The following is a 22,382-nucleotide window of genomic DNA, read 5'->3' as shown; positions in this document are numbered from 1 at the left end:
GCCACCCGGTCGCTGAGGAGGAGGGGAGTGTAGGAATAACGCACGTATTTCGTGTGGAAAATACAGAGGCTTTGTGAAGAGGAATTCGTATCGTTTGGTCAATGAAACAGAATGCAAAAAGGTAACAGGTTTATTTTAAATTCAAGCTCAAACATAGCATCTCTCAGGTCATGCTAACACTTACGGACATCTGAATCCTTTATGAAAATGTTGCTTGATCTTAGGACGTGTGTATTTGTGGTGAGATTCACTAGAAGACCACCTTTGCCTTGTTCATGTAGGGGTTTTCCAAGAGTACAGCACCAAATAGTTTTTTACATGATAATTATGTCACTCAGCCTGCTATTCCACATAACCCCTTAAGTTTTTTAGTTGCAGTAGTGCGTAGACAAGTTGGAGTAAGGAGTGGTTTTTGAGAACTTTATTCTCCGTTTTACTGTAGTTTTAGTTATGGAAACACCTATACGCTTGAGATACGATTATAGTGTTAATATTGCAGAAAAAGTGTTTACAATTCAAATACTCTAATATAAAAAGGTAAAAATGATTTTGTTTATTGTATTTAAGAGTCAGTGTAAAAAGTAATTTCGCAGTATCACTTAAATCTGTAAGACAATGAAGTGCACCAGAAAACTTCGCGTTGTGTCTTCTTCCTAAGGGTGAAGACATCATCTTGGGATGTACTTTGCAACTTGACTTAAGTTATATGGAAACTCACTTTAAATATCCTGAAGTTCCTCATGTCCAATATTGCTGCTCAAAACCAGGGTGTATTTTCTTCATCCTGCCCCATAACTAGGTGGATTCTTCTTGGAGTAGCCGTTGTAAGACTTTTCTTATGGTCCATAACTTGGAAACCAGCAATCCTTGCTGGCACAGAATGACCTATGGCCAGACAGTCAGTTGTTTTCTTCAAAATGTTTGTCTGGGCAGTATTACCGAAACATAGGTGAGGGTTTTATTTAATTTCTTCACTGCTGCTCCCTTCTTAACAGGATTTTCTGCTTCTTTGAACTTCTTTGAGCCCGTGGTCTTACAAAAGCCTGCAAGTGTTGTCCTGCATTCGTCGAAAGAACAGATTTGATGGAGAGAATGAGCGATCTCCTAAAGCTGTATTGGTTTTGGGCAGGTTGGAAAGGTTGGTTCGTGCAGGTGAGTGAAAGAACAAGGAGGGGGCGTTACTGGGTTTCAACTTCGTATTTCAGGACGTGTGAGTAAAAGCTGTGGTTAGCATTCTCATGCACCATCACAAACACCTCTCTGCATCCCGAAGTGTTGCAGGTTCCCTCCCAGTAGCCTCTGCTCTGGGTGAGAGGGTAAGTGTTCTCGGCTTGAACTAGCACCTTTGCTATCCCATGCATTTTGAGTTTAAACTGAACGTTGCGATTCGCCGGCAGCAAGCCGGAGAGCGGCTCCAGTATTTCATAGTCTTCCGCCCACTTGCTGTAACTCTGAGGGAAAGCTGGCCACTTCGCTTCAGTGTTCAGGCAAGTGATGAGGTAGTTGAAGATGTAGTCGTAATTGCCGGGATCTGACTTCTTCTTGGCGTAGATTTTCAGAACAAAGTTCCCTGCGTGGGGGAGATGGATCTTGAACTCAATTTGGTTCCCGCGATGGATTTGCATGATGTGCCGCCTTCTCATATCCTCTGTCAGGCTGCTGTTGTCGGAGTGCAGCGAGGCTAAGACGCTTATGTCTTTGCCCAGGGTGAAGGTGACGGAGCACCGCCCATCGTTGGTGTGAATGATGGGGTCGGGGTGTGACGGCCTCAGGAACCCTTGCCGCTCCGTGAACCAGCTTGGTCCAACAGGCTGATGCAGATCCTTTGGGAAACGCATGGTCTTGTCCACAGACTTGCACTCTACGACGTATTCTAACACGCAGTTGTAGACGTCTTCCGAGGCTTTGGAGGGCTTGGCGAAGATCTGCAGCTTGTGGCTCCCTGTCTTCTGTGGGTAGATATCCAGCTTCATTCCGTGTTTTTTCAAAGTCATTAAACCGTGTTCATCTGTTCCCTTCAGCTTAAACGTAAATAATGTGGCAGAACGGCAATCCACTGATACAGAGGCTTTTCCATTTACTAGGAAACACAAAAGAAAAGAAACTGCGTAGGAGTTTCAGTACATTTTTTGCATGTACAGCCCGTTCTGGGAAGACTAATCTGTCCCAAAGAATTGCAGCGTCCCTAATAGTAATAGAAAGAGCTGCAACTGAGAGGTCATAGCTTGTCAGCTGCCTGCTTCTACCAACGTCCCTAAAATGAATGAAGTCAAGAGTGGCCTTTGTTTTGGAGATGTGCATTTATCCTATTTTGATATACACTGAAATAGAGCTGTGGTCCTATAGAATATGAAAGTCTGCGTGAAACATAACTGAAAGTACCGTCAGCCCACGCACTCAAGAAGGGCTTAATTAGATGTAATTAGACCTGATTGCTAGTCCGGAATGGTTATTCCAAGAAGCTTCGGAGAAAAGTGCAGGAACCCTCCAGTACGTAGATATGAGATAATCTACCTCCCTATGAGCCTGTTCCCAAACAGCTTGAAGACAGCATTAAGTCCTAAAACGTTGTTGCCTTTACCTCCGGGTTCTTAGCCTTCATAAATCAGCTATCTAGTTCAATTCCTGCAGCTCTTTTAAAATCCAAGGAAGGTGATCTTAACTGTGGGCCCTGTAGTTCAGTGGTGTTACCTGAATAGTTTTATGTTAAAAGAGCTGCTGGACTTACTCAGTATCGCATAAAGAAGTGCCTGTTTATGCATTGTTCAGTAATTCAAACCTTTTGAACTTCGCAAAAGGTTTTAATCTCATTTTTAAGCCAGAGTTGCTAATAAATAATATAAAAAACCCTTCTAATTTTGCACCACTGATGCTGGCTGATAGAGAAACTCATCCTCAGGGGCTGATTGAGGCTTTCTTTTAGACCCAGGGGCTACAAGAATTTTTCACAGCTTGAACAAACAAAAAAAACCAAAAAAACCCCCCCAAAAAAAAAAAAAAAAAAAGAAAAAAAAGAAAGAGAAAAGACTGTTCTCTGCCCCAAGAGCTTTGGGTGCGCTCCGCTTGCCAGAACCAAGCTGGAACCGTCATTCACTACCCGCACGACAGCGGGTGGTGGACGCGGGGCTGCAGAAGGAAGGGTGCTCTGCAGCCTCCCCTTGGCAGGGTGTTACCTGTCTGGATGACGGCTGTCTCCGGCTGTGCGGTCAGCAGGCCCAACGTGTAAAAATTACTGTTGTGCAGCATGTTGTTCTCAAAATCTTTCAGCGTCAGGGTTGGTTTAAGAAGCTGCCAGTTACTGTTATCTGGGAAGTGATTGTTAATGAACAGAGCCGGGTGAGTCAGAAAATAAAACTCATTGTACCTGGAAGAAGAAGGAAGAGATTAAAGGAAAACGAGTAATTATAAAGAGTTAATTCTTCCCCCGCACAGTGGTGGTGGTGGTTTCAGCAGGAGGAAGTCGGAGTCGGCTGCTGAGACACTGAGGTCAGCGGGTTTGAAATTCTCCGGGCGGAGAGGGAACCTGAGCTTTGGTCTTCCATTTGCAGGGCACATGCTGAGCTTTCGGATCAAACCAGGGTATTTCCGCTACCCCCCGCCACCACGGGCTCCTGAAGAAAGAGGGAGGCACTGCTTGTTGGTTGAAAGCATGGTGCCGGGACCCCCTCTCAGGCAGCTGAAAGCTATGAATCAAGCGCCGCGTAGTATTGCATAAACCGAAGGTGTGATGAGCAAAACGAGTTCACTTGCAGCAGTTGTGTGGCTTGCTGCTCAGGGCCGCTGCCTTTCTGCAGGTACGGGCTCCGTCCCTTGCATAGGCAGCCCAGATCCCTTGCTCGGGGCTTTGAGTCTTGCTGTGGGACCTAAAATTTGTCACTGGTGTTTCTTATTGCACCCATCAGCTTTCTCCTGCCTTTGGGGTAGGTTTCCCTGTTAACATAGAGGATGGTTCTTTACCTGAAGGTGAACTTGGTGAAAGAATCGTCAACAGCACCGCTTCCCCAGGTGCTATCGAGTAAATGCCACCTTCCATCAAGGTAGACGGCGTTCCAGGCATGGTCAGAGTCCCCTGTGAAGGTCTGCCCCATCTTGTACCCGTACCCCTTAGAGTACCCCAACAGCTTCATGCACTGGATTCCTGCAATACTAAAAGGAAAGGGTAAGATGCAGCAGGAGACTTCTGTTTTAAACCTTTCAGCGTACTTCTGTGGAAGGACGTGAGGAACAAAGTCCAGCATGTCTGCAGAACTTCAATCCTGTAGTCAAGTGGACCAGCTCCATCAGGTGCCTCCTTGCAGTTGGGTCCCACGGGATTTAGGGGTTTTAAATGTTGAAGCATGCAAGTGTACCTCTTTGAAAACTCCAACTTCCGACCCCAGTGACAGGCTACTGTGGTAAATGTCTAGGCTACTGCATCCCCCCTTTGACCACTAGCGTCATGTAGAGACTGTGTTTTTCTGGGCTGTGCTAGTGAACGGCTTCCTACGGGGTGGGCGTGCGAGAGTAACCCAAGGGAACGGTGCCCGCGCTGTTGGGTAGGGGCCGTTTTTTCTCGTAGTCTTTGCATAGGCACGTGGAGAGAGCGTCCCGCTGGAGGAGGGGGCTTTTCTCTTCCCGTTTTTGCATCTTCCCTCTCTTTTTGTCTGATGGACCATCAATTTAACGTTGTTAGAGGAGGATGACAAAGATGAAGTGTGCTTAATTACTCTCTGTCTTGTTACTCGGTGGAATCCCTTTGATGCTGTCCACAATTAGCCCATGTAATTATAAATTAAAAGTGTGTCTGTTCATGCTTGTTTTTGACACCAACTAAGGTATCTTAGACCTCGCGGGATTGTGGATGCTGATTTAGTTTCCTTAAAGCGTGAGCTTGCGCTTGCCCAGGGTACAAATGATTAAATAGTCTCTTTTTAAAAAATAATGAATACCTATGTTGATGTGTAAATAAGATTTAAATAAGCACTGTGTTAATAAGCTCTCTGCTGTTGATACCGGTGGATTCTAACATAGGCATCGTATTTCAGCATTAATCTAAAATTGCTTCACTTAGAGGATTGTCTTTTGGGTAGGATGGTATCGACATTTTTCCTCTTCATTGAAAAGTACGTTAAATGGAACAGCTACCTTACGTAATAAACTGTGCATGCTTCAAGAGCGAGATTGTCTGCATAATGTGGGTTTAACTCAGAAGGAAGGTGATATTTATGGGGAAGATAATTAGCATGGTTGTTAAGAAGTCGAGGTCTGATAACAGATACTGGCTGGTAATGGGCAGTGCAGCGGTGCTCGTAGGGAGGACTGCTTTTTTCACGGAGATGATGCTGGTTTAAAGGGGAGGTGGTCACTTCAGCTTCTCATACGGACTTACTGAACTCAAACCTGGACGTCTTTGTGTTACTTAGGTATTTGATGCTCTTTCTTTAAGAGTGTTAAATTAAATTCTTACATTCTTTTCTAAATTCTTTAAGAAAGAGTGTGAAAAAGAGAATCACAACTGCAAAGGGCTGATCGAGAGCCAGCGGGGAGCTCACGTTGGGCAGCCTGCGGAGAGAAGACCAAGTTATACGGAGAGGAGAAACGCGGCAGTACCCCATCCCTGCTAAAGATGGCCTGCAAAGAGGAGAAGCAGTCTGTGGTAGGGAGCGTGCAAGCCAGCTCTCGTTCAGCGTGGGCCGTTACGCAGCGATAGCGAGGCGCTGCCTGTCACACGAGGTATTCAGAATGAATGCGGCAGGACTGGAAGGAATGCCATTGAGAAACCTGGTGTCGCAGGTGGTCTGTAAAGTCTTTGCCAGGCTGCAGTCGCCTGTGAGCCAAATTCTAACGTGGAGCTGGGCAGTAAATCTGGAGCAACTCCACTGACAAGACTGGTGAGAGCTTGGATTTACATGATGTAACTGAGACTAGGAGCTGGCCCGGGAGCTTTAAGGAAGATTTGATCCTAGGAGTTTCAAAGAGGCCTATTGGGAGCTAAGTACCAAGTTCCCACTAATTTCATGGGGATTGGTGTCTAATCCTTCTAGGCTTCTCTAGACATTCTCGTTAGCTGGGATATTCAAAGAAAACATTAAGGGACAAGTTCTGCCCTTCGTTCTCTCTGTGCTCTCACTTACAGTGAACGTTAGCAAAGCAGCAAGAAGAGTTTGTGCTTGGATGTGGTCAAAGCTCCCAAAAGAAAGGTCAGAGCACTTACACAGTGGTCTCTCTAATAATGGACAGACAAAAAAACAGGCTAAAACATCCTGTAAAAGAGCAATCCTGTATTGGTGAGAAGAGTGATCGTGTCTCTGTTCTTGTGTAAATTACTTTATACAGATAAATTAACCAGGCAGAGAGAAGATTGAGAAGATCTCCAGAAATGCTTGAAGTGGCAAAGTGATGGTAGAAGATGACCTAAGTCCAAGGTGGACTGGAAGAACTGAATTAAGAAACAGCTGGCCACATCGGCTTGGTGCAGCAAGGAGGTTAAAAGCTAAGTTGCTTTTCTGCTTCAAAAAGAGTAGGAAATAATCTGGATCTTGCTACAGGTGCCACTGGAATTCAGTGGCACCTTCTTCCCTTTGATTTCAGGTTGACTTTGATGATTTCATCTAAAAAAGAAGCAAATCTGGCTTCTCCAGAGGGAGACAGAACGGTTTATACTTATGGTAGGTGGGTGTACACTCCTGTGCCTGAAAGGAAGGAAAGCTGCTGACTGTAGAAAACAGGAAAAGCAAGAGGATGGGAAACCTGGATTATTTGCGGACTAATTATGAATAAGGAGCAGCTAAGTGGTCAGATCCACTGTAGGGAGGCCAGTCAGCTTTTCTCCCAAAGGTGCTGCTGAAACCTCTCAAGTGCAAATACTTGTTTTGACTTCATCGTTAATTCTGGTAAGCGAGTTTCTCCCCAAGCCCAGACTGCTAGGTTTTGCCCTAAATTGAATTAATGAATTTACACTCCCTGATTCACTCGGCCACGCTACCTCCTTGAGTTGGTTGTCAGCCGAGAAGCTAATTCTTGATAAATGCTGCTAAAATATTGGTCAGAAGCCTGTGTTGACGTTTGTTGCTATTACGCCTGATGTTTGGCCAGCTTCCCACTATCTGTGCCCACCTTTCCTCTGTGACAGGAGTCGCAGCTAATGGGAAGAAATCTGGCTGCCAAAGCTGTGGTCGAAGGTGACAGTCTTGTGTCTGCAACAGGAACTTTTCTCCCTGCTGGCATGGGGACAAGTAGGACTCAATCAGCGTCAGCCGCTGACTTCAGCAGGGCCTTTGAGGGGCTCCTGGTGACTGGCAAATTGGGTTGTTTGTGAAAGTTTCCTCAACAGCAGCTAGGAAAAAAAGGCATGTTAAAAGACCCTTTTTTCCCCAAAACTTGGCTCTGAAAAACCTTTGTATGAGACGACTGCTCTTTGCCTCTTGCCTTTATGCTTAGACTCAGCATAAGACTTGAACAGTGCCCAAGAAGAAGGGATGAGGAGATCCCCTTGCAAGAAAGGGTATGTTGTCTCTGGTTATAGTTTTTCAGGAAAGGAGCGAAACATTTAGCTAATATTTGACAAAAGTAATAGGCTGGATGACGGGGAGATTTCCCGAATCATAAAATGAATAATCAACCTGGAACTGGGGAATTAAGAGTAGATCAACAGAGCCTTTAAACAGTAAAAGATATCCTTGGAAAGATTAATGTTTTTAATGAACTAAACATATGCTTTTTAATGAACAGATGCAAATTTCCCCCACTTCTAACTGCTAATAACTGTTCCATAAGATGCAGTTAAAATTCATACTTCATCATTGTATTTCTTTATTTTACTCTTCAGAAAGCGAGATCTGATATTGTGGGATGTGGTATTGGTTGGAAGCATTCACCACTTCAGCATCTGGCACAGCATTTTTTTTTTTTAATATCAGTCCTTTTCCCTGTAGATTTTGTCTGTTTCGCGGTGAAAACCTTTCCAAATCTTTTTGGATGGTGTGGAAAGCCAATTGTTACTTACACATGCCAATTAATAACTGGTCTTTAATTTTTTCCAAAACTAAATGGAAGCTGCTCTGCTGAGAAGGTGCTCGCTGGGAGAGCCACCTTGCAAGCCCATGCTCTTAGGAAAGTACACCATTGCTTCCTGCAGTTAGGAAGCCCCTTCCAATCTTGTGTCCCTGAGTCATCAGGTCCAGTTTTCTCCTCTTGGACAACCCTTCTACATAAGGCTGGTCCTAAACTTGCCAGGCACCTTCATCGCCTTCACTACTCCCCTAAGCCAAACTATTGCATACAGCTGCGAGAGGCGAGCTGCTGCTCCTTGCTGTGGTGCTTGAGGGTTGCCTCGCGCAACGGCCATCTCCTTCCTTTACTGGATTGGAGAAAAGTGAGGGAGAAGGGATTTGCGCTGCCTTCACGTGCAAGGCGCCTGTGCTCCCTGCCCAGGAAGGGACTGCCTCTTCTACGAAACGGCTTTGTGATTGTCAAGTCCTGCTTTGTGGGGGAAATCCCACTCGTTTATGCAACTAATCCCTGGTGAAGCCAACCAGCTTTTTAGGCAGGAGAATGGATTTTAGTCATTAAATGCCGACGGAGCTGTAAAATGGGAATTGCAGTATTGGCCTCAACGGTGATGCACCTTGAGACTGACCGTGGAAAACGGCGCGGTAGGTGTGAGGCAGTGTCCCTGTGGTGCCTCTGTAGTGGAGGGGAGAGGGCATCTCCAGAAGGTTTTGGGAAAGCTCCTTCTGGGATGGTGCCTACCTCTTGCATGGGAGCATGTTGGAGACAACACTCCTCCTTGTTTAAGTCTTGCCATGCTTTTAACCTTCACATACAGATGCTCAAAGGAAAAACCTAGCTGCTTCTAACCAAATTAGCTCCGTGTTTTCATCTGCCATTATGTTAATGCAATGCGAAGCTCAGCAGATGGCCCAAAGTAAATTATGCTGGGGAGGGGGGGTGGAGGGGGAAGGAGGAGGAAGCAAAATTGACCTTTCTAGGACTTGCTGTTTTTCCACAGCATGGTTTGAAAGCTAAAGTTCCACGTCCTGCTTAAAGTCACATCAGTCAAGGCAAAGGCAGACAGAATAGGCACAGAGATGACAATGAATGTTAACTCTCCCTGGCATTGAATGTTTCTGAGCTTAATTTACCTGCACATTTGTTCAAAGAGCCCAGCGTATCCCTCACAAATGCTCTTCCCCGTCTGAAGCACATCTATGGGTTTGCTCGACAGCTGGCTTTTGTTATGGTAGCCCACTACGTCGTATTCTGCGGGAAGGAACACAGACGAAAGTTCATCCAAAAGCCTGAGGCAACGGGATCGACGGGCAGCAGGAGCAACGCTTGGATTGCTTTTCATCTCCGTGAGCGCGAGCGAAGAGAAACGAGCCGTGGCGCGCGCGCTGCACGACGATGTCGTGGACGGCTGGCGGGGGGAGAGGGACGAGGACTATGTCTCATCACCGTTTGTTCTAAGCCTGGGCTGGGGTTCAGCAGTTGAATCCAAATGCGAGGGAAACTCTGCTTTTTTTAGAGAAAGTGGGCCTCCCCAGGGGTCTGCCGTCGTGCAGGGGGAACTGCAGGCTTGAGTGGTCCTGCTAAAGTGCAAAGAGGTCTGCATTTGAAGGAGTCAGACTCGTGTTACTGTCAAAGGAAACCATGGAGCTTTTTGCACTCTTTATGAGTAATTTGTATTAAAAATAACCTGGAAAGTAGCTTGCTGGGAAATACCTGAAATGATTTGTTGCAAGTGAGTCATATTAATACCCAGAAGCGTAGCAAATCTTAATTTGTTTGAATGGATGTAGAACAGCATTGTGTAGTGGAGGGGAGAGGGCATCTCCAGAAGGTTTTGGGAAAGCTCCTTCTGGGACGGTGCCTACCTCTTGCATGGGAGCATGTTGGAGACAACACTCCTCCTTGTTTAAGTCTTGCCATGCTTTTAACCTTCACATACAATGCTCAAAGGAAAAACCTAGCTGCTTCTAACCAAATTAGCAGGGTTCCTTCAGACAGAGCTTGAGGAACTGGTCTGGGAAGGTTAATTCAATACCGACCAACCTTGGTCATGTCCATAACCTCTTTCTTAAAATACGAACATATTTTTCTGACAAAGCTCTAAGGAACGCTGCATCAGCTGATTCATCCTCCCTTTAATGCTGTGGAAGAGGAAAAAAGCTGGCAACACGCTGTATTTGTGCTTTGAAATGCTGCAACCGCTTGTTTTTATCTAAGGGGCTCAGCTGACGCCTGCCTCAGGGCTGGCTCCTGGGGCTGTAGCAAAAGGCTGGCTTCTCGACCCGGGCTGTTCACGGGGCCACCCGCAAAGCTGCGGAGCACTTTGAGGGGCACGGAGAGCTAGCTGGCTGCACGTGGCTCTGTGGTTATGCTAGAAATGATAGCTAAAATAATTTCTTTTAGTGCTACTGCTGAGCGGAGGTAGCAGTCCATCGCAGGCGGGCAGGGAGCTGAACGGGGTAGGAAGAGGAACCCAGGGAGCAGTGATCTCACTTAAAATGAGGCCCAGACAAGGAAGGACCAAGCATCGCCAGCGCTCTTCCAGGATAGGTACGTTGCATTTTTGTCAGCCAATTTAAATTCCTAGCACTGCATTGATTCCCCATGCATGTAAATAGGGGTCAGCCTCTGCAGGAAGGAAGGAGAACCGGGGCCAAGACGCTGTAAAAACGTCTTGGGAGGAGATGACAGCGTACCTGTCGGGGATCAGAGATGTCCCGTGAAGGCGTATAAGGTAAATGGACCGACTCAAACCGGACTGGCCATCCCAAGCAGGATCTGGCCCAGGCAGCGGCAGGCAGAAATGAGTTTATAGCGTAAAGATTAAATGATCAGCGGCCGATGGGAGCTCGGCACTGGGATGAGTCAAACGCTCGGTTTCAGGAAATGCAGTGAAATCAGCAGTCTGCATATTTAAGGGCAAGATTAAAGCTGCTTGGGATTGACCTAACTATACTAACCGTGCAGTTGCTGGCAGAGCTCTGCTGATCTCAGTGGGCGTGAGATTAGGCCAGAGCTTCCCAAATTGCTCTTCTGCTCTCCGTCAGCTGGCCTGTTCAGCCAGCGAACGGCACCGCACCAGAGCCTGCCGGGATGCGTAAGAGGCGAGGGAAAGAATAGCTGTGCTTCTCCCCCTCTACCCCCAAGAGTTAATGGGAAACAAACATTTTTGCATGTGCAATGCACAATGCAATCACGTTGCACATCCAGTTTCCCCCCACCAAGGAGCTTGGGGCAGCAAGAAGCCTTTTCCCCCCTCTGACGTGCCAGACTGGAGAGGCTACAAATGCTGCCTCCTCCTCCTTCCTCATCCTCTTCGCACCCCTTGGTTATTTCTGAAACACCGGCGTTGCTCGGGTTGGGTAGGAAGGGGCCGGGGAAAGGGAGTGATTGCAGCTCTCATGAGGGTTGAAAGGGTGCGTGTACGGGCAGGAACGGCAATTGCGCAGGTGCCAGCACCTTTTATGAAAGCTGGCCTCTCTGATGTGCTGCGCTGACGTGGCCGATGGACATATCAACAGGACGAACGCTGTTAGGTACCAGCATGGGATGTATCCAAAAAACACGGGCAAAGCTGGCACCTAAGCAGCCAAGAGACTGTCAGAGGCAAGAGGGCAGCTCGCCCAGGATGGGCTGTCCAGGCTGCTCCTTGCAAGGGTGGCTCTGCTGCCCAAAGAGACAACAACAGAAAAGCTGCAGAAGCAGCTGGGATGACACTGAGCTGGGCAAAGCAGCTTGATGGGTCCTGGTAGTACCTATGCTACGCCGAGACCCTCCCGGAGCAAAGGCACCAGCATGCCGAGAGCGCTGGGAAGGGCTGCGTGGGGAGGTGCGGGGATTCAGGAGGGTGGTGGAGATGAAACTTCTGGTGGCGTTGGATGGCTCTGAAGGTGACAACCAAACCTCCGGGGCTTGGCAGCCTGGATTCACGCCCCGGCTGCTTCAATGATAGGGACTTGTACCTTGTACAAGTACTTGTACTTGACACCTTTGAGTATGGGGGGTAGGAGTTAACACATCGTTTACGCACAAACCTTGGAGGGCCCGGCAGTGCTCGGGAGGGACTATGGAAACAGAGATGGTGAGAGAACTTCTGAATATATTTCTGGATAAATACATCCAGAAAGCCTTCCTCCCACCCACCATGTGAAACTAACCCACAAGATATATAGTAAACTGCAATGGCAGCGTAATGGGGGTGACAGCAACAGCCTTATCTTCTCAGCTGAAGCTCTTGACCTACCTATGTGGTGGCATATCCACATCCATATGGCTCGGACTTTCTCCAGATCAGTCCGGGCTTGTTTAAGCAGGGCTTTGACGAGTTCCTCTACGCTGTTCTTGACGTTTACCTGTTTGTGAGGAGGAAGCATTGCAAGATTGTGGTGAAGAAATGCTGTGGTAGATCTCCCTTCCTCCCCGCTCCCTTGTTCTTCTAAAGCTAGCGAGACCCCACCTGCCAGGAGACAGCTCTAACTCCAGCTTCATTAAAAATAGAAATACAAAGCTGTGGTTCCACGTTTCGAGCAAGTATTTTTGGTCATAGTTTCCCTCCTAGAGTGGGATCTCTGTTGCTGATGTTTGCAAGGAAATGGTTTTTTTGCTTGTTTGGGAGACTTTGAGGGACTTGCCCCGATAGCTCAGACTAAGCTGGTGTTAGTGCTGGTAGCTAGGTTTCAAGGAACGTCCCCGCAGGGGAGCTGGGAGGAGGACAGAGGCAAAAGCAAGACTTACTTTTAATGCATAGGCATCCAGCTTCTCAAATTGCTGCAGATCTACTGGCATGGATTTCAAAGAGGATTTGTCCCATGGGTATGCTGGGAAGAAACGAGTTGTCATTGTCTCGGGAAGGGAGGGGGTATTTTTCCGGGCTGTACGCTTGAACAAGGGGACAGTGCAGAGGTGCTGCCCGACCCACGGAGGCATCCGTCAGCGGGTGCTTAGAGAGCAGAGGACACGAGGGCACTCACGGGAGGTCCCTGCCAGCTGCATGGAAAGCAGGAGCCGTCCTGTCTAGTCTGGTATAATTTGGGCAATGCTGGAGCCAGAGGTGCCCCTGCACCTTTGGCACTGTACAACGGCATAGAAAATCCCGGGATATTATATGGAGGTGCACAAGATAAATGCAGGAGTATTGGGGAAAATCTGTGCTGTGGAAACCCTGGCAAAAAGACGACTTTTTTAAATAAAACCCAGCAAAGAGCTGCATTTCTCCAGTAGTTTTGTTGAAAGCGATGACTGTTTTGCTTGGTAAAGGGCCATGATTCTGCGTGAATTCAAGCGTGTGAGAAATGTGTGGGGAGCAGTCGGACTGAAACTGGTGCACCTACCCCTCTGCCCGCATCTTTGCAGGCTCTAGGCTCACGGTTCTACTTGGTGTGAACCGAAGGGTTAATAACTTGCCCTAATGAATCAGATAGACTTATTTTTTAAGTCTGTGAATGAGCTGACACTGTTTTCTCTCATCAGTGAGCCACCCGAGTGATGCGCCTATAGCTCAGTGCACAGACGGGTCGGATGGACGTCTCCCCTGGACCGCCGTCTGCTCAGCCCTCCCTTTTCTTCCGAGCTGGTGAGAAGAGAATTGAGCTCTACAGCAATCTCTTCCCCCTGTCAGATACTGTCAAAGCCATTCAGGACTAAAGACATTCTTCTACCTAGCTCTGTAGGATTGTTATTTCTCTGGAAAAAAGGATTTAAAAGAGATCACAAAGTGAAAATGCTCTTGTGTGACTCCCGAGTGCTGGGAGAGGTGAATGAACGGTGCCGTAGAGCTGCTGCTTGCCTGGAGAGAGGCGACAAGGAGAAGTGAATTGCCTTGGGCTGCGCGTGGGGGCACAGGGGCTTGGGGTGGTTGCATACTGCTTTATTTGTGACCCTTGCTAAGCAAGCAGGACCCCCCTCCACTGCCTGCTCAGCTAGTGCCGGTGGGAGCAAGATGCACCAGAGGCTCCGACAGCGTCCATCCTAACCTAGCCGAGATGCTGGCAGCGCTTCTGAAATCTATAGTCATCACCTGCTCCCCCTCCATCTCCCCAAAACGGGGCTCTGGCCCTTTTGCCGCCAGCGCCAGCCCACTTGTAAAGGTGTTTTGTTAACGTCAGCCCTGCTCTTCTTGGAAACCTCTGCCCCAGGGAGGGGTTATGGGGCATCCCGCGTCCCAGTGACGGTGCAGCCTGCCAGGCGGGATGCAGGTGCGACCCTGTGCCGGGCAGGCACCCCGTCTGCCAAAATCGGCGTGTAGGCACACGGCATCTGTTTCTTTAACAGGCTTGTTTGTTTATCTCGGTTTTCCCTGAAAAGGGCTATTACGCTGACCTAAAGAGAGATAAAGCAGATTTACGCGTTTAAAGGTTCCCACTCTCTACAGCTCTGAAAATTACTTTTTGCCTTCTGGGAACAGGATGTTTTTTTTTAAAATTGGTTATCGGTTTTTATCTTTGTCGGGTTATAGCTGCAAAGGCTCCCCGCAGATGCAGGAGCTGCAGTAACTCACGTAGCCCAGCGCAGTTAGGAAGTGCGCATCATGCCTGTTTGCAGAGTAGCCTTCCTTGGATGTAGAGCCTTGGGAAGGTCTTGGGAAGGCGTGACATTCGCAAATCCATCCCCATCTGCCACCCTGATGAACAGGGGGTTAGGAAGCCGAACGCTACTCGTGGTAATAGAAATTAAAGCCCTTGTCCGTGCACTTCAGTCTAGGCTTGCAGCAGCCCTGGTTCTAGGGCTAAAAGAGCTTCCTATGTGGGTCTGCCCCACGTTGCGTCCCACCGTGCCACCGGCGTGGGGCAGGGGGACAGCTGATAGTTACCGTGCAGGTCTTTTCCTCCTGGTGGCCGCGGGGCTTCAGTCCTCTGGAAACCTAGAAAATTGGGGAAGGGAGCGTGAGGTGAGCAGTTGTTAGCAGGAGAAAAAAGACAAACAGAAATAAGTGATTCTGGGGAGCAGGAGTGGGTGGAAAAAGCTGAAATTGAGGGTTTTCTTTGCCCTTTCCCTTGCATTTGGACATGGATGTCAACGCCCTGTCGAGGGGAGAGGGATGAAGGAAGCTGCCTGGATCACCGCTGCGCCCTGCATCCCCTCCCCGCTGTCCTGCGGCTCTGCAGAGGCCACGCTCCCCAGCAGTCAGGCGTCTCCTGCTCTAGCCCGAGGGCGGGGGACATCTAACCCCTGCCCACCACCCCGCCAAACCCCCCAGACGTGGAAGAAGGGAGAGCTGAGCTCCAGAGCTGTTAGGTGATAACCCCGCAGAGCACTCTGCGGCAGCTGGAGGAGTTCTGAGGGATGCTGCGGCCCCCAGACTGTCACCACCCGCCTCAACCCAGGGCTGGAGGAGAAGGACCCCCCCTCCCTGCCCCAGGAGTAGAAGGATTTTGCTCCTCAAGCCCAAGGCGCTGCCAGGGTCCAGCAGCATCTGCCTGGCAGGGAGAGCGGGCATAGGGGTTGGCATCCCCTCAAGAGCCTCGAGCCCCCGTGGGGAGAAGGGAGCCTCTCTCCTCCTGGGAGCAACCTCCTGGGCGAGGGCTGGCTTGGAGACGCGCGCCGTGGTAGAGCAGAGCCTCACCTCTGTTGTCCTGACCTCTCAGGCTGGGCAGCCTCCGGGGACCTGCAACAACCCCGGCACGGTTAGTGCAATCCCCCCTTACCCCGGCTCGAGGGGTGCAGCATCTCCTTGAGCTCCCGGAGGGCTTCTTGCCCTCCCTACTTCTACAAAGGGAAGGATGCGGCCCCTTCGCCCTCCCACCCTCGACCCGCTCTGCAAGGGTTCAAAGCCCGGGCTGCACCTTTTCCGAAGGAGAGTTTCTTGAAGAGTTGTGGGGTGGTATTCTTGGGATGAATCTCCACTGTCACTTGGGTTCCTGCAAGAAATGATGACAAACTCCCTAAGAAAGGGAAAACTAAGCAGCACACGGAGGAGGAGGATGGGATTGCCTGCCGAGGCATCGCTGAAGCCAACCCTCAACTTTAGCAAAAGAAGCGGCAGCTCTGGCGATTGCGAAGGTACCGAAGCGCTTGGCTTTCCGGGCAAAACTGTACAGTCAGAAAGCCTGTGGTCACCTCCGCCATGATTTGCAGTTCTCAAAAAATAAAAGACAGCCCCTTATAGCCTAACAGGTGATAAAGCAGATCATAAATAAAGCAGAGGTTCTCAGTAAGGATTATGTTGGCAGCTTAAAAATAAGGCTTATCACCATATTAAATAGCTCTTGATGGAGATACGGTAAGCAACAAATCAATTTCTTCTATTGATTTTTCTTGGAATCACACAGAAAAAGGCTCAGAGCTATGAAAACGGTTTGACTTGTGGTATTAACATTTTTGGCAAAGGTTGTTGCCTATAAGAGGTGGCACCCTGGCAGAGGCGGCTGCGGTCCGGGCATGCCGGGGGACTTGTGCTCTGCATGCCATGACACTCCAGAACAACCTCATGTGGAAACCTGGGGGTCTCGCGTTTAAAGTTTCATAGTGAGAAGTACAAGGAAAAAAGTTAGGGAGTGTCTTATAAGAATTACTTGAACTTTTTATAAGAGACTACATTTTTTCTTTTTTTTTTGCAAGTATTTCAGAAGGTTTTGCAGCCCCCGGGGTTTCCTGGAGGACCTCAGCGCACTCGTGGGCTCCCCGTTTCGGATCAGACAGAGGTTACTTTGGAGACCGAAGGTCAAGATGTTAATGCACCTCGGGGCTGCCATCCAACCGCACGTGCTACCTCCTGCAATTTTATCCAGAGTCTCGTGACATTTGGGGTTTTCCTTGAAAGGCAGCTCTTGGAACCAGCTAATTAGGTAGGAATCTGCACTTTCATCAAAGAATAAGTTTTTCCACAGCATTTAACTTCTAAAAAAGTTTATCTCCTGTGATTATGCAGAGAAATTTTATGTCCTTTAAAGCCCCAAAAGCAGAAGGCAAGAAAAACTGTAAAAACTGTAAAAAAAAAAAAAAGCCTTTTGAATCCTAGAGCTTGACTCTGATTCTGGGATGCTTGCATATATCAGGGTGTCAAGATCAGAGCTTGGTTAGTGTATCTGATCAGTTAATTCAAAGGTAAAATGAAGTTGTTTCTCAAAGACGTGACTCAGTGCAAACAGTATCATTTCCTTATGATTTTTATCTTTTCTGGGGTCTTTTGTTATTTCTCAAGATCATTTTTATCATTGGGGTTTTGTGAGTTTTCTTGCCAGCTTCCCCTTTCTCAGTTTTCCCTCCTAAATCAAAATTCTTTGTTTTCAAGAAACAAATTTGACGGCGAGGAATGCCGCCTTCCCGTAACTTTAAAAGGCATTTAACAAATGAAAAAACGTAATTCCACAGAAAATTTTCAAAGTGCTGCATCCCTTGCTTTAAAAACTAATGGTATGAAATGGCTGCTGATGTTTTTATGATGTTTTTTACTCTTCCTAATCAAGATATCCTTTAGAAAGAAACACTTGCTCTTCTCCTTGTTCTCTGTGGCCAGACCAGTCCTTGGCCAGTGAGTGCGTTGGGGCGCAGCCGGCCCAGCACTGCCCCTGCTCTAGTGCAGGGATGGCTCCTTGCAAGGATCTACCCTACGAAAGGACTTCTGCAACCAGCCGCCTTAAGCTAAACTTCTGCCAATATTATTTCTTCCAGCCCTTGCACCCTTCCATCAGCACTGGAATATCTGACATAGGCAGGAATATGTTCTTATCGTGCTTTCTGATTACATCTGTGCTATGTCCTGGTGGTCGGGGGGGTGGTGGGAACCCAGGTGCTCCAGGACCCACCTCCACGCATCCACACTGAAAGACCCAAGGATTCTCCAGGCTCCCCTGGGATTTTTAATTCTTCATGCTTAAGCTCACAAAATGGTCAGGGTGGGGCTTTTTTGCTCTTTTGGGGTGTTCTGAGGTTATTTTACTACAGAAAAAGCTTGAGCGGGAGCTCACTGAAGCCCTGCTCTGAAAACCCGTGATCGCTTGGGTCGTCACTTACCTTCGTTAGAGTATGAAGTAACGGCTTGCGTCTCCTTGCAGGGCTCCCTGGAGACTCGCCGCCCTGGTTGTACAAAGGAAAACATCTCAGGGCCTTGAAGAGAGGGGAGGTGCCCAGCATGGAGGTGGACTAAATCTGTGCCTTTGCTCAGCAGTGAAGTAAGTAATGACACGAGAAGCCCGACCTCGTTCTCCGGCTTCGAAGCCCGATTGCTTGTGGTCCAGGGGTGCCTGGCCCCGCTCCGGAGGGATGCTCCAGCCTGGCGAAGGGCTGGAGCAGGCGCTGCCGCTCAGGGTAGGGGGGTTAGGGTGCTTGGACCAGCGGGTATGTATGTGTTTGGAGAAGTGGGTTGGAGGGAAGGACAAGCGGGGAGCTTGGAGGCGGCGCAGTCCCTGAGCGGGAACTTTGGTGTGGTTCTCAGCATCTCATCCTCATCTCCATCTCTCTCCTCTGTGCTCTGGGAGGCCCTGACCATCTCAGCAGTGCCGGCTGACCCCCGGGTCCTTGGGGCAGAGGGAGGTGCGTGGAGTACCTGGTGCGCCTGGAGAAGTGTAGGCAGCATAAATCCGTTCCCCTGGGCTGCACTGAGGGTTAGCCAGGGCGGTCAGCAAATGCTGAGCCCTAGCTCCCGCGCGGCTTTGGGTGCTCGAGCCTTGCCGGCGTCGGGGTGGACGTTGGCCAGGACGCCAGGGCGATCCCTCGCTCTTTTTCAAAGCGTCATGGGATCGCCGTCCTGCCAGCCACCAGAGACCAGCGCAAGGAACCTGGTTTTCACGGCTCGTCCTGAAGGCCAGATACCATTCGTACCTCGTGGCTGTGACAAGGATCAGGCCCGTGAATGATGGGATTTTGCGGCGCGGCATGGGGCCGCAGCCTGTGTGCCTCGGTGGGGTTGGGGCGAGGCTTATGTAATACAGTTTGTAAATATTGCGGCAGCACCAGCTGCTCGGTGGTGTCAGAGGCTTCATCAAGATGCTAACGCGGCTGATTAAGGGGGAATTTATTAACCCCTGTGTTGCTAGAGGAGCGAAGGCTCTGCCTGCTCCTCTGGCGTCTGAATTCCTTGCTAATCCTCCCAGGGATTTAAATTGTGCCTAAGGTAGAGCTGCAAGGGAAGGTTTCCCATATGCATACTAAATACTCCTGCCGTTAGTTTGAGGTGGTAAATGATCAATACCGTGCTCTCACTCGTAATGGAGGCTCTGACCTGTGCTCTGCAGCTCCAATTGCAGACCTTCTTGAGCATGACAGAGGAGCGAGAGTGTGTTGAATATTTATCTGCTTCCCGGAGTGGAGGTTTTTGTTATCTGGTGTCCGAGACCATCAGATTTGTAAAAAAACGAAAAAAAACCCAAAAAACCAAAAAACAAACCCCAAAGTTGCATCTTGCCGTGAAATATTGCTTGCTCACAGTCTGTGAGCACCATCCAGCCACCACTGATTTCAGAGGGGCTTGGATCAAAGCTCCTACCGAGCACCGTACTGGGCACAGCTGTGGCTTTTATATGCTGCTATTGCTTGGCCTGGGGAAGCGAAGCTCCTGTTTGGTATAACTAGAATCCACTGTTTGGTATCATGAGAATCACCTGCTGTCTTGCTTTACCTTTGCCCCCCGCCTTTCTCTGCTAGACACCACGTTAGGCTTAGACTAGCGGGAAAGCAAGTCGGATGATCCGATTCCCTTCCCCGAGAGCTGCTCTGTCCTGTTGCGTGGCAGTCCTGCAGCCTGGCTGCGTGCAGCTGGGGGTAACCTCTTCAGATGTTCTTTCTGAACTGTTTCAGGGTAGAGGGGTGAGGAATTGGCAGGGGAACATTCAAGACTAGCAGCCACATGGTTCCTGGATAGCAATCGCGCTTGCCTTGCACCTGGCAATCTCTGAGCACAAGTCTGATGAGGAGCGGCTGAGGGAGCTGGGGTTGTTCAGTCTGGAGAAGAGGAGGCTGAGGGGAGACCTCATCGCTCTCTACAATGACCTGAAAGGGGGTTGCAGAGAGGTGGGTGTTGGTCTCTTCTCCCAAGTGACAAGTGACAGAACAAGAGGAAACAGCCTCAAGTTGTGCCAGGGGAGGTTTAGATTGGATATTAGGAAAAATTTCTTCACCGAAAGGGTTGTCAGGCATTGGAAGAGGCTGCCCAGGGAGGTGGTAGAGTCACCATCCCTGGAGGTGTTCAAGGAACGTGTGGACGAGTCACTGTGGGACATGGTTTAGTGGGCATGGTGGGGTTGGGGTGATGGTTGGACTTGATGATCTTACAGGTCTTTTCCAACCTTAATGATTCTGTGATTCTGTGTGATTCTGAGATGCAGAAAGGGTTGGTGAATAGATGGGTTGAAACCCCAAAGGTTTCTTGCACACCCCAGGCCCTGCTTAAGCTGTGTGAGTGCTGGGGAAGTCTCTGGAAGCTCGATCTGCAACCTGAGCAATTTGGGGCACTGAATTTCCCCTGCCATCAGCTGGCTGTGAAACGTAAGAGCTCCGTGCACCTGAAATATGACCGAGCTCCACGGCAGCTTGCAGGAGAGTCCCCTGCAGATGGCCGGGCACAGGCTCTGCAGTGCCACCGATGTGCATCCTGGCCCTGGGGCAGAGCACAGCATGGAGGGGACCTTCCCACGTGGCCCGAGGGCCTCCGTGTGCCTCCATTGAAGCCCCCCCAAAGCGCTGGAAAGGGATGGGTTGTTTCAAGCACCTTTATGCTTGAGAGGCACAGCTGGGTGCTAAAGGCTTGCAAATGGTTTTGGTGTACTGTGGTTAGTTTATCAGTAGAGTGAGAAGATGACATACCGTTAAGGTCTCTCTCCTGAGGTGGCTGTGATCTGCTGTTTCCATTTCCATCGTCCTGCAAACCTATAAAATATAAAAGCGAGTTTGGCAAGCTGTCCTCCTGGAATGAGGCTCTGGCACTGCCTGGAGGCCAAGCACCCCAAAACCTTTCATGTAACTCATCGTTCCAGCTGAACCCAGGTGTCATCGGGATCCACCTTCCCTGTCTCATCTGCAGCACTTGTTGCAGCCCCTGTTGCTAAAGTACAAAATACCATCAGGAAGAAAGTGCGATAGTCCAGATCTAAGTTGCTTCCCTAGGGCTTGCTTGTATTTGGGTAGGTGCTGGATGCCCTGTTAGATGCAGCATGAACACAACTTCTGTGTCAGCTCTGCTTATCCTTGTTAGCCTGGAACTGGTTATCTGAAAATCTAGCTTTTCCCCAAGGTTTTAGAGCAGGAATACTCCTTCTTCTCCTTTTACTTCTGCAGGGAGGGTCCCCTTACAGTTGCAGAGCACAGCCTTAGCTTTTTGGAAGATCCCCTGAAGGATAGGAGCTGGGCCAGGGAGAGTGTCCCAAACTGTAGCTATAAATGGCTCAGGGTAGTCATCCTTGGAGACAAAGCCTAGACACGCTTCAAACAAAACAGTTTTGCCCCTGAACTCTTTGTAGTAGGCACTGGTCTGGGGTGAAGCTGCCGAGCTCTCCCCCTGTTCCCCTTGCACTGCCAAGAGAGCCCGTGGAGGCATCTCAGGGCCGCCACAGGACAGAGCAAGGTGCAAGCGTGGTCCTCAGATTAGTCTCCGTGCATATGTCACCTCCTCCTGCACCCTGGGTTGCATGCACCAGAGCCAGACGCCAAGCAACATGCAGCATGCAACGTTGCACGAGCAAGGGCTCTCCTGCACCAGGAGGACCAGCGCAGGCAGGCTGGGTTTCTGCAAAAAAAAAAGTCTGAAGTTTGGGGGTTTTGCAGCATGTCTGCAAAGGAAAAGAGGAGAGAGAGAGGGGGGGGAAAAGCCCAAACCCTGCTCCAAAGCTGCTGCTTCGCTTCGTTGTCTCCTGGGCAGCTGGTGCTGCACCTGCAGCCCTCCCCTCCCTCGCACCGACTGCGGGCGGGACGTTACCTGCGCTGCGGCTGCCTTCTGTCTGCCTCTCTCTCTGCCCTTTCTGCTTGCTCGCTGTCTCCTCAGGGTGGACAATAAGCAGCAAATTGATCATTACTGCACTGGGATCTGTCTTAAAGTCCATGGTACCCATCAGAGCATGGCCCGGGTGCCGGTCCTCCCGCCGAGCTGCTGCTGCTGCGAGCTGCCGTGTTTATTTTCCACCCTTGGAAAGGCAAGCGCGCTCCCCACAAGCCGCAGCACCGGCGGGCTGGCCCTGCCAACTGCACCATGAGCGCTCTGCCAAAGCCGACCCTAATGAAGAGGTTACAAGTCACCTTTGAAAGGAAATCGCAGGAGGGATCCGTTTCCCAAAGCAGAGGAAGGAGCCGCGTTTTGGCCGGGGGGGTGGTTCTGGTTTCAGAGCGTGCCCTCGGCTCCCCCTCCTCTCTCTCTCTGCCCTTTTCGGCTTTAAGCACTTGTCTACACTCAAATCCCCCAGCAGCACTGTTCGCTGGGGGGGATTCGCTTCCCGGTGCTGGCAGAAATCCTTAAAAGGCTTTCTCTT

General features: G+C 49.5%; 1 protein-coding gene across 1 annotated transcript; it reads right to left on the bottom strand.

Annotated features, from left to right (window-relative positions):
* Positions 1 to 1,178: 1,178 nt before the first annotated feature.
* Positions 1,179 to 22,033, bottom strand: KY (kyphoscoliosis peptidase). Its single transcript, XM_059822875.1, has 12 exons — positions 21,836 to 22,033; positions 20,728 to 20,790; positions 17,941 to 18,003; positions 15,771 to 15,845; positions 15,551 to 15,592; positions 14,798 to 14,848; positions 12,724 to 12,806; positions 12,233 to 12,341; positions 9,123 to 9,240; positions 3,958 to 4,146; positions 3,174 to 3,364; positions 1,179 to 2,080 (listed from the first exon to the last, which is right to left on the bottom strand). Exons 1-12 carry the CDS (start codon positions 21,966 to 21,968, stop codon positions 1,179 to 1,181), a joined length of 2,019 nt encoding a protein of 672 aa, XP_059678858.1. The 5' UTR covers positions 21,969 to 22,033.
* Between the last annotated feature and the right edge of the window lie 349 nt (positions 22,034 to 22,382).

This window comes from Gavia stellata, chromosome 11 (assembly GCF_030936135.1).
Source record: "Gavia stellata isolate bGavSte3 chromosome 11, bGavSte3.hap2, whole genome shotgun sequence".
In the NCBI taxonomy this organism is placed as follows: Eukaryota; Metazoa; Chordata; class Aves; order Gaviiformes; family Gaviidae; genus Gavia; species Gavia stellata.
This window is presented reverse-complemented; position numbering and strand designations above follow the sequence as displayed.

Excerpts from the sequence above, each read along its gene's own strand:
- KY (XM_059822875.1), bottom strand. The coding sequence starts at position 21,968 with ATGGGTACCATGGACTTTAAGACAGATCCCAGTGCAGTAATGATCAAT. Across the intron at positions 18,004-20,727 it reads TCAGGAGAGAGACCTTAACG|GGCGGCGAGTCTCCAGGGAG; the intron begins GTATGTCATCTT and ends TTGTACAACCAG. Across the intron at positions 12,807-14,797 it reads AGGAGGAAAAGACCTGCACG|CATACCCATGGGACAAATCC; the intron begins GTAACTATCAGC and ends GTTTCTTCCCAG.